At 44.6% G+C, this 12,037-nt stretch overlaps 1 protein-coding gene across 1 annotated transcript; it reads right to left on the minus strand.

Moving 5' to 3' along the window:
• Nucleotides 1-1,799: 1,799 nt before the first annotated feature.
• On the minus strand, nt 1,800-3,140 carry LOC102109670 (peptidyl-prolyl cis-trans isomerase-like 4). The gene has a single exon (XM_088055613.1). It carries the CDS (start codon nt 3,138-3,140, stop codon nt 1,800-1,802), a length of 1,341 nt encoding a protein of 446 aa, XP_087911739.1.
• Between the last annotated feature and the right edge of the window lie 8,897 nt (nt 3,141-12,037).

Consider the following 12,037-nt stretch of genomic DNA (forward strand, 5'->3'; position numbering starts at 1 on the left):
GGGGGTTCTCAACTCACCAGGCCGCCAAAATCAGCGGGGGTACCCTTCCTGGGCAGTGAGATTCCCCCGCAGTTTCTCCGATCCGAGTCACGGCACCAAATCTGTTATAAACACAATAGCAAAATAAGGTTAATATAAAAAGCAATTTATTATAAAACAATTTCAATCATAAGCAACGAGAGAAAAAAACCACAATAAATAAATCAGCGCAGAGCTGGGTGGACAGGGGTCTGCACCCAGAGGTACAGATTTTCCCAAATCCACAAAGGAGGGATTGCAGTCCGGGGTTTTTATACGGATTTTCGTATCCTGAGGCAAAACCCGGAGTGGGCACTGTCCAACAAAGAGTCTAGATGTGCGGTTGAATAGATTTCTCGGATCCGTCGAGCTGAGTCAATAGTCAAGTGGGCAGAGTCCTTTCACATGCGAATGGTTCTGGGTGCCTTCTGATTGCATCTTTTGGTTGGACTCCCGGGGTGGAGTGTCCAGGTCGGGTGCGAAGCAGATGGATATCTCAGCCGGGCTACTCTCATTGTCTGGCTTGATTGCCTGTGTCCTGCTCTTTATCTCGGGCTGATAAGCGTCACCGTGGATCGTTACCGCCTGACTCGGGAAGGAATCTTTAGATCATACTACATTTTATATCTTTACATTATTATAAATATAACATATATTTCTTTATTCTCTTTCACGAATTTTCATCCAATGCCACATTTATCATACCTGTGTGCAGATGCTCAGGGCAGCACAGCCCCCATGTGGGTCGTTTTCCCTTCTATCTCAGGCCAGACACAGTGGTAGGGGCATCAAGAGTCAAACTGCATGGAGAAACAAACAAAACCAGGAGCCCATAACCCTGAACTTAGCTGCGTGTGCAAAATTACCTCTGGCACAATTAAGTTTCCCTCCACAGATGGCACAGGCAGGTGGCACAGGGCTGGCTGGCTTCTGCTCTCTGGGGAACCGTGGCAACTGTAGGGGAGAGGGAGCAGGTGGTGGCATGGTGGCCGTCTGAGCAGTTTTCACCCTCCAGAAATCCCCCAAGCCCCAAACAGCATGGACACAGAGCACAACAGCACCGTGTGGAACTTGTAAACTGCGGGACCGGTGGTGGCCAAACTGTATTTTTGTGGCAAAACAACAAAAAAAAACAAACGGTGGCTCCACCGGGGCTGGGCCCCTCAGTTGGTGGGCCCACACAGAACTTGAGGACTCCAGAACAGAAGAGGAGAGCCGCTAACGCTTTGTGCCTTTCTAGTGTTTTCTACATTTCTCTTATGGTATTTTTTCCCCTTGTGGTGTGCAGTTTTTAGGGTTTGCTTTTTATTGCCTTTTCCCAACCTCTTTTTCAACAGCAAGTGTTTTGGGGGAGGTGGGAAGAGAGGTCCAGTGGCACAGGGCGGTGCCGTGACAAGTCTATATGGCTTCCATCACCACCACTGCCCAGTCATTCCAGAGTTAAGAATCCAATCCCTACGGATGTGATACAGTACAGCAGACACAGTTTGTGCCCACAAGATGGTGCCATGCACTTTTCCCTTCCCTAGCTGGCAGTTGCACGGGGCAGCTCTGCTCCCCCTTTTCAGGACGGCACCTGTCCATCACTTGGGACTGGCTGATTTATATTTAATTGCTGCTCATCTAAGAGACCAGCCCTAGGAATGGGTAAGCACAGTAGGCCTCCCCCCACCCCACCTCGATTTAACCACTGAAGCTCTGTTTTATTTTTATTTTATTTTATTTTTAAAGAAAAAAGTTACATTTATTATTTAATCTCCCCTCTCTCTTTTCCTTGTTTTTCATCTGTACTTGTCTTTTTGTCTACTGTAAGTGTAATCTCTCTCCTGAGAACACCTGCGGCTCCGATGCCTGTCTTTCTTCTCACCCTTGTTCCTCTCCCTAGAGTGCTCTCCATGCTTTTGGTCAGAATACTTGGATTTTTTGCTCCTCTTGTCGTCATCTTCAGAGTAGTGGTGCTTTCTCTTCTTCTGCTTTTTAGCCAAGTGTGACTGACTTGTGTGACACTCTTCTACATCTTCATCCATCACGAGGTCATACTTGGCATCTTGCTTTGGTTTTACCTTTTCTTCCACAGCAAATGTCGAAGGTTTGTTGTGTTCCTTATCATAATCCTGAAAACTTTGCTTGGTATACGGCTCACCCTTTCCCTTCCATTTAATCTTTGCAACAGACTGGCTAAAATCCACATGTATGCGTCTGTCATCTATCAATACATTGTCCATTTTGAAGTAGGCTTTCTCACAGTCTTCCTCCTTTTCAAACTCAATGAAAGCATAACAAAGAGATTCACCAGTCTTCCAGTCTCGGATCACTTCACAACTTTTAATGGGACCAAACCGTGAAAATATTATCTCCAGATCTTCACCTTTAGTCACAGGATTCAGTTTACAAACAAACAGCACATTTTCTGGTGGCTTGATGTCTGCATCTGGTAAGTCTCCCACCATTTCCAGGAGAATTGCACGAGATTTTGCTTCTTTTTCTGCCAGTATTTCTTCTACTTCCTCTGCAGACCGTCCTCTCATGTCAATTTCTTCCTCTGCTCCTATTCTGCCACTGTCGAGCTGTTCCTTTCTAGGTTCTGGTGAGTGGTCAGGAACACACAAGCCAGGCGGATCATCAAAGGGATCAGATAAAATTATTGTATGATTTATCCTAATATCTTGATATGGGATAAAATCCTTATCAACAAAGGTTTCATTAATTGTCATCAATACATCCATGCCTTCTGTCACTTCTCCAAATACTGTGTGTACACCATCAAGGTAATCCAGGTTTTCCCCTGTGGTAATAAGGAACTGTGATCCATGCTGATCACTGCCATTGTTCACCATCGACACAGTTCCCTTCTTCTTGTGCTTAATTCTGGGTACCTTTTCTGCCTCAAAAAACCTGGCTTGATCACCATACAATTGACAAAATATGGATTCCCCTCCATGGCCAGTTCCCATGGGGTCACCAGTTTGTATAATGAAATCCCTCTGTACATTAGAAATAAGACAATAGTTGTAGTATTTGATTTTGCAGAGCTTCAGGAAATTCAGACAAGCACGGGGCCGCTCCTCCGTGTACAGGTCAATGACCAGGTCTCCCACCGTGGTCTCCAGCAGCACTGCCATGCTGTCAGGGAAAGAGATGAGAACAGGAGTTCTCTTTTCTAGGAAAATTAAAATAGAATGCAGCAGCACAAAACCACTGACAGAGTCAGAATACAACCTGACACCCTGTCAGTCAGGGTGTTGATTGCAGTCAAAATAAATGGTGGCTGCAGTCCTCCTGGAGTGACAGATGTGGTTCTGTTTAAGAGGTGATCCTGTAGCAGGGTGTAGTTCTCTGAAGGTCCAGTGCTGGTGTAGATGGGTCCTGTCTTCCTCTGGGAATCCAGTGGAAAAGGCAGCTGTGCTGTTCCAAAGCTCAGATTATATCCACGTAGAAATTCTTGGCTCCTCCCCCTGGGTGGAGCATCTCCCAATGGGATGATGGAATTTTATCAGTCTTGCAGTGAGACTCAATGGCCCATTAACAGAAGATATCCCCTAGAGGGAGGATGGGTGGTGGGAGAGATAAAGAACACTGCCCCACCTGGTTTTAACAGCTGGCCCATTAACAGAAGATATCCCCCTGGAGTTATGAGGGATGGGCCATGGAAGAGAAAAAGAACACTGTCCTGCCTGGTTTTAACTGATGGTAGTGGAACACATACTTTTGGTTACATCCTGCATTGCAACCTAAGGCAAACACTCTTTCTGCAAATGATCTTTTATATAACAGGCATTCCTGTTTCAATTTTTATATGCTGCTGAGACTAAACACACACAACCTATTCTTACACACATGCAGACACACATGATCCTAAGAAACAAAATCACAGTATACCCTGTAGCACTCAAACCTGCAATTTTTTTTCTCTTTTACCCGTAGTTGAGACTTACTGCTTCCACAAAACAGCACAGAGGCAAGAGCTGCAGAATTGGCTTCAGGACTTGGGCCTGCCAATTCTGGCTAGTCCATAACAACCAATGCAAAAAGGCACAATGAGTGTCTTCAACCCCAAAAACCACAACTGCAAAATTCGCATTTAACCTGGCAAGTACAAGATTTTGTATATCCTTTATAGCAAATCCAGAATCTGTGAGTTCCTACAGAAGGTAACCTAATCCCCACAACAAAACCCTTGTCTTAGCTTTTGCAACTAAAACCAAACTCTTGTGGGTGCAAAAGACTTTAGAATTCACCATGCAATTGATTTTATATTTTTAACCATGCACCAAGACTCAAACTCACTTTTGATATTCACTTATATAACTTCACACATGTATTTCATAGAGGGTAGCAAATTATACTATCATTAGGAACTTCTTTTCCTTATCCAATTACACCATTGATGCCAAAAGGTTTTTGCTTTTTTTTTTCATATATATATATTTGTAGCTCTGTAGACTGTGACTGTATAGTTATATCATTTCTTCAGCTAATTCCAGTGCTTTGTTAGACAAACACATTTGTGGAATCCTATTCTAATCTTGCTTCTTCAGTGGACCATTTATCCATGTATTTAGATATAAACAATGTTAAGCTGGAAGCAAGGAGGAGGCTTCAGTACAGAGCCAAACCAAGACGGGGAATTACTTCATTAACTGTACCTTCAACAGAATTCAGCAGAATGTCTAGGTTGGAAGAGGACATCCACAATCATTCAGTCTAACCCATGCCCTAACACCACAACTGCACTGGCACCGAGTGCCACATCCAGTCTTTTTTTTTACACATCCAGGGATGGTGACTCTACCACATCCCACTGGAATGGGCAAACCATTTCAGTACTTTATTATTCTTTCCATGAAGAACATCTTCCTAATATCCAACCTGTATTTCCCTTGGCGCAGTTTGAGACTGCATCCTCTCATTCTGTCAGTTGCTGCCTGGTGAAAGAGACCAACCCCACCTGACTACAGCCACCCTTCAGGAAGTTGTAGAGAGTGATAAGGTCACCTCTGAGTCTCCTTTTCTCCAGGCTAAACAACCCCAGCTCCCTCAGTCGTTCCTCACAGGGTTTGTGTTCCCAGCCCCTCACCAGCCTCGTTGCCTCCTCTGGATGCGCTCAAGAGTCTCAACATCCTTCCCAAACTGAGGGGCAGAACTGGACACAGAACTCGAGGTGTGGCCTCACCAGTGCTGAGCACAGGGGAAGAATGACCTCCCTGCTCCTGCTGGTCACGCTATTCCTGATCCAGGCCAGGGGCCATTGGTCTTCTTGGCCACCAGGACACACTGCTGGCTCATGTTCAGCTGGCTGTCACCAGCACCCCCAGGTCCCTTTCTGCCTGGGCACTGTCCAGCCACACCATTCCCAGCCTGTAGCATTACAGAGGGTTATTGTGGCCAAAATGCAGGACTCAGCACTTGGACTCATTAAACTTCATCCCATTGGACTTTGCCCATTCATCTAAACTTTCCAAGTCTCTCTGCAGAGCCCTTCTCCCTTCCAACAGATGGACACACGCTCCCAGCTTAGTGTCATCTGCAAATTCACTAATGAAAGACTCAATACCCTCATCCACGTCATCAATAAAAATATTGAACAGGACTGGCCCCAGCACAGACCCCTGAGGGACACCACTGCTCACTGGCCCCCAGCTGGATGCAGCACTGGTCACCACCACTCTCTGGGCCCGGCCATCCAGCCAGTTCCTAACCCAGCACAGAGTGCTCCTGTCCAAGCCATGGGCTGCAGCTTTTCCAGGAGTTTACTGAGGGAGACGGTGTCAAAGGCCTTGCTGAAGTACAAACAGGCAACATCCACAGCCTTTCCCGCACCTACCAGGTGGGTCACCTGGTCATAAAAGGGGATCAGGTTGGTCAAACATGACCTACCCTTCCTAAGCCCACACTGGCTGGGTCAGATCCCCTGTCCATCCTGTAAGTGCTGCACGATGACACTCAGGACAAACTGCTCCATTACCTTACCAGGTACTGAGGTCAGGCTGACTGGCCTAAAATGACCAGGATACTCCATCCCACCCTTTTTGTGAATGGGTGTCACATTGGCCAGCTTCCAGTCATCTGGAACCTCACCAGTGAGCCAGGACTGCTGGTAAATGATGGAGAGTGGTTTCACAAGCTCATCTGCCAGTTCCCTGATGACCCTGGGATGGATCCCATCTGGGCCCTTAGATTTATAAACATCCAGGTGGCTCAGCAGTTCTCTGACTGCCTCCTCCTGGATAACAGGGGGACCATTCTGCTCCCTGACACCATCTACCAACCCAGGAGGACAGCTGTCCTGAGGACAAGCTGTCTTCCCACTCAAAACTGAGTCAAAAAAGGCGTTGAGCACCTCTGCTTTCTCTTCACCTGCAGTTACTGAGTTCCCTCTCGCATCCAATAGAGAGCAAAGGCTGGTCTTACCCTTCCTTTTACCATTAATATGTTTGTAGAAACATTTTTTATTATCCTTTACAAAAGTTGCCAAATTAAGTTAGAACTTTTAAGTTAGAACTGAGCTTTGGCTTACCTAATTTTTTCCTACATGCCCTAGCAACCACCTTAAATAGTTCCTGAAAGACCTGACCCTCCTTCCAAAGATGATACGTCCTCTTTTTATTCCTAAATTCCTTCAAAACCTTGTTGCCCATCCAGGCTGGACTGGATTTGCCAATTTGGATTTGTCAATTTGCCTCATTGACTCATCTTTTGGCACACAGGGACAGTCTGTTCCTGTGCCCTCAAGATCTCTACTTTGCAGCCCACCCATCTTTCATGGACTCCTTGGTTTTTAAGTGCTGCTTCCCAAGGAAATCTCAGAGTAAGTCCCCTAAATAGGCCAAAGTCTGCTCTCCAGAAGTCCAATATAAAAGTCTTATTGATGTTCCTCCTGATTTCACAAAATACCGAGAATTCTATAATTTCATGATCACTGTGCCCCAAGCAGCCTCCAACCACCACATCTCCCACCTGCCCATCTCTATTTGCCAACAACAGGTCTAACATAGTCCCTCTCCTGGTGGGCTCTCTCACCAGCTGTGACAAAAGCTGTCCCCAACACACTCTAAAAACTTCCTGGGCTGGCTCTTTTCTGCTGTGTGAAGTTCCCAGCAGATGTCTGGCAGGTTGAAGTCACTTACAAGAATAAGGGCTGGAGATCCTGAGACATTCTCCAGCTGCTTAGAGAATAAGTTGTCGACCTCTTCTTCCTGGTTGGGTGGATGATAACAGACTCCCAGTGGGATGTCAGCCTTGTTGGCCTTCCCCTTAATTCTTACCCATAGACATTCAACATCTTCATTACTTTAAATACTGATTGCATCAAAAGCCTCCCTAATATAAAGGGCCTCACATCATCACATCACCCCTCAAGTCCATTGGTGGAATCATTATCTTGAGAAAGCATCTCCAAAAATCCAAAATGCAGATAAATCCTCTTTTTTCCATGGTGTTTTTTGCAGCACAGGTGTCCTATGTTTTCTTCTACCTTTATCTTCTTTCTCTTCTTCTCATGGATACACAGGAATCCTGCTGGCTTCTTTCTGTCAAGTCTTTTGTCTGGCCCCCAGCCCACCATGGGCCCTCTCCACACTGTTGCACCATGGCCTCCAGCTCTTTCTGTTTGCTACCCATGCTGCATGCATTAATATACATACACCTCAGCTGGGCTACTGATTTCACCCCTAACTCAGGCTGACTACCCTTGGGCCTGTTTCCAGACAGCCCAGCTGCAACCCCTCCCCGCTTCAGACCAAGTTTAAAGCCCTCTCAATGAGTTGTGCCAGTTCATGAGCTAAAATTCTTCTGCCCTTAACAGAAAGATGCAGCTCATCCACTTCCAGCAGGCCAGGTGTCGAATAAGTTGCCCCATGGTCAAAGAACCTGAAATTCTGTTTCGTAATTCTAACTGGGGATTCTGGTCAATTATGCTAATGTGCTAAAGTTACAAAAGTGTCAAAGGCCTATATCATGTATACATTTTGCCAGAAGTGCATCTGCCAGAAGGAGCTTCAATAAACGGCATCCACTTTTTATAATTTTAATTTTGTTTTGCTTGTGATTTCAGGGCTGAGGCAGCATCACCATCACTATTATATTTACCCTGTAGTAATGCCTTAATGAAAACACAGGGATCTTACTTTGAACTGATTGGACTCAGGAATGCAAGGTCTCCTCAGCTAGTGTATTCCATGCCTGCTTGGAGCCCCTCACAATCCCAGAATCACCAGAATGTCCAAAGTAGTTGTCCCATCGGGGGTGCCAAAACTGTCACTGAAACTGTGGGAAAAACATAAACTCTCCAACAACATTTTTTCAGTGTTAGAGAATCACAGAAGGCATTACTTTATTCTGGCCTGGATGTTGTTCTGGCCAGGATGTGCAATAGAAATAATTTCACCCACACTTAGCTGGGTTCTGCAGTGAAAATCATTCCATCACACAGCACTTTGGGCAAAGGGGAAGAATCAATGGGATACCTGGAATCTACATGGGCTGCAAGCCTGCCTGGAGGTGACTTCTTTTGCCCACCACAACTGTGAGGGCTATTAGTCAGGGTTTCTCCCTCAGGGGGAGGGTGGCAAGCTGAATCCTAAGGGCTTCTCCTCCAGAGGATAGCGGCCACTCTCGCTCGGTTCACTGTCCCCCACAGTCCTTTTTTAGACTTTTCACATATTTATATGGTTTGAAAAGGCGGGTGTCTGCTAAGGAAGGCAGAAATCTCCCTTGAAACGGAAAAAAAATGTAAACCACCCTCCCCCCACCTTTGAATTATTATAATCTTGAAATCAAGGGGTTTTAAGGCAAAGATATGGGAATAGGAATAACAATTCCTTACTAGGAAAATTGAAAGGGTATAGTTTCTCTACAAAGGACTGGTGTTGTAGATGAGTCTGATCTTCCTCTGGGAATTTAGTGGAGAAAGGTTGCTCTGGTGTTCTGAGTCTCCAAAGATACACAGGTTTAGATGTTTGGTTCCTTCCCCTGGGTGCAGCATCTCCCAATGGGATGATGGAATTTTATCAGCCATGGTGGTGAGACTCAATGGCCCATTAACAGAAGATATCCCCCTGGAAGGAGGTTGGTTTGTGGAGATAAAGAACACTGCCCCACCTGGTTTTAACAGCTGGACCATTAACAGAAGATATCACCCTGGAGTTATCAGGGATGGGCCAAGGAAGAGATAAAGAACACTGCCCGGCCTTGTTTAAACTGATGGTAATAGAATACATACTTTTGGTTGCATCTTGCATTGCAACCCAAGAAATTATCCATCCCTTATTCTAGTACTATCTGTATCATACCCAAATCAATACTCTTTTTAAATTCTGCTTTATACACAGTGAAACCCTACACACAGTTCCCACTTAAGATTATGTTTCCTTGTGGTACACAACAGATTTCTCCATCTTTCTGCATTACTCACTAAGTGTAACTAGGTCTTTGAACAAAAACAATTTTACAGAGGGGTTTGCCTTTGCCTGAGGTAGGACTAACCCAGTCTTTCTTAACATATCTTTCATGTGTACCACAGAGACTTTATCTCCATTCACTGTGTGCAAGGGTTCAGACTGGGCAGGACCAGCTCGATTGATGGACCCTCAGGTGTTGATTATCCAGGTGGCCTTTGCTAAGTTAATTTCTCAATTTTGGACTATCTCCAAAACTAAAAACTAAACTAAAGTGCCTTTAGTTTTAAGTAGTCTGTTGCACTGTTTAACTCTCCCAGCAGCTGGTGAATGATAAGGGATATGATATATCTATTTAATATTATGTTCTCTGGCCTAGGTGTTTATAAGGCTGTTCTTGAAATGGACTCCATTCTTTCAGGGGTGCTATGTCTCCACAAGACTTACTATTTTGGGCTTAAGATGGTGTTCTTCATTAGCCCAGCTCTTGGAGACATGGGCATCTACATGACAGACTTTTACAGGTAGCTTCTCTACCCGATTGGCAGTGTTCTTCCATTTATTAGCAGCCCAGACTCGTTTTCTCCTATGCTACCAGTTAGCTTTTTTTCATCTTCCTAGAAAACCCCACAGAGCGTTGGTTACTATCTCTGAATCAGTGTAGAGGTAGAGCTTTGGCCACTTCTCTCTTTTGCAATGTCCAGGGCCAGCTGAACAGCCCTGAGTGTTGAGATGAAAAAATGGGAGATGGGACTACCATGCTATTTAAGATGATTTATTGCTAAAATAAGCCAGATATCAGTCTTGAAGGCATGAGATTTGGAAAGAAGCAACAAGTCAGCCATAACTCAAGGTAGTCATGGGTTTCTTCTTCACACAGCAATATAAAACATTTTGGTCCAATAGACAGTTAACATGAAACTTCTTTCTGCTTAATAACCTATCATCTTTGCTTAATTCTGCCCCACTGCATTTGTCTATCTGCCAATAAACTAATAGATCACATACACACACATCTGCAAATCAAATTCTTCAGTGCCAGTAGGAGTTTCCATTTTTCTGTTTGCCACACTTTAATTCAGCAAGTTGACTTGATCCACCTTCTCTTTCATTAGCTTGTGTGACCTATCATGGGGGGTTCTAAACAGCTGCTTTCTACTGTAACTTTTCTCTAAAAAATCCTTTTTCTCTTTCTCTGATTCTGCTGCTTTTTTCTCTATATTTTTCTTTCTTCTCCTGCCTTTCTCAGCCTCCTTTGGACTGAATTCTTTTGGGATCCTCCCTTGTGGGGAGTCCCACTTATCTCAGTTCTTATGATTTGAAGAAAACTCCCAGGCTCATTAGAATCTAGTTTCTCGTGTTTATTGGAAGGTCATTACCAAACTTGGCAGGTCTCCCCAGACTGACTGCACAAGCTTAAATCACTACAGCTTGGCTCATTTTGCTCTGATGATACAAAATGGCCCCAAACCACACGGTCTCTTCACCTTTATACTAATTTTTACCCCATTAACTACAGACATGCGTATTGTTATTATATCTTAACAAATAAGTTTTCTATATCTACTTACATAATTAAAACTGCGACTAACTCTAAACCAATCATTCTTTGTACTCCCAAAAACTGCAGAATCATGGAGAAGAAGGAAGAAGAAGAACTAAAAATTACACCCTTTTTCCTCCATCTTTACTCCATGTGTGAAACCCCTCTAAAATCTATATTTTCACCTCAGTGATATATTAAACATTTTTCTACTTTCTACTTAATCTCTTACAAATCTTGGTTTGCTCAGGGATATTTGGAAGCCCTTCTGTCAATAACAAATAGGATTGATGCTTTTTTAGAGAATAGAATAAACAGAGAAATGTCTCTACATTTCTGGACTCCTACATCTACTTCCAGTTTATCCCTGTAATGCAACAAGAACCATCAGTGAAAAGACCATAACGTGTTTCTTCTGCTGGCAGCTGGTTGTGCGGTGGAGCTTCTTCAGCCCATGTCACTTGGTCCTGCTCCTCTTCAGCAGTGAGACCAAAGTTTTCACCTTTTGGCCAGTTTGTAATAATTTCTAAAATCTCAGGGCAATTCAGTTTTCCAATATAGGCGCACTGTGTGATGAGGGCGATCCACTTGCTCCATGTAGTGTTGGTGGCGTGGTGTGTTACCGCTGAAGATGAATAGATCACGCGGACACAGGTCGAGGTGTGGTGAAAGAAAGAGCAGAGTTTATTTTTTCTCCCAGGATTTATAGGCTTCTTACCACAGCCAGGAATTGGATAGTCAGGATAACACTTTCTCCCTGCACTGGCCATGAGAGATGCCTATCACAAGACGTGTAATAGAAAGAATGTACACATATCTATGTTTACAGTTACTCTCCTGGGAAAGTCCTTAGAAAACCATGTCAGCAAGCTCAGAAGCTGAGTTTTCAGGGCAACAGTGGTGGGTAGCAGGAACCTTTCCTTTGAACATCCACCCCAGCACTGGTAGTCAGGGTATCAGGAGGAGTTGTGCTTCTGTGCCAATCACTTCTGAGGCAGCTTGAACTCCTTCATAGGTGGCCAAGATTTCCTTCTCTGTGGGAGTGTAGTTGGCTTTGGACCCTCTGTAGCTTCGGCTCCAG

Source organism: Pseudopodoces humilis, chromosome 5 (genome assembly GCF_049639895.1).
Source record: "Pseudopodoces humilis isolate 2021_Gansu_Grassland_sample_001 chromosome 5, ASM4963989v1, whole genome shotgun sequence".
Classification (NCBI taxonomy): Eukaryota; Metazoa; Chordata; class Aves; order Passeriformes; family Paridae; genus Pseudopodoces; species Pseudopodoces humilis.

Coding starts and splice junctions, on each gene's coding strand:
- LOC102109670 (XM_088055613.1), bottom strand. CDS start 3,140: ATGGCAGTGCTGCTGGAGACCACGGTGGGAGACCTGGTCATTGACCTG.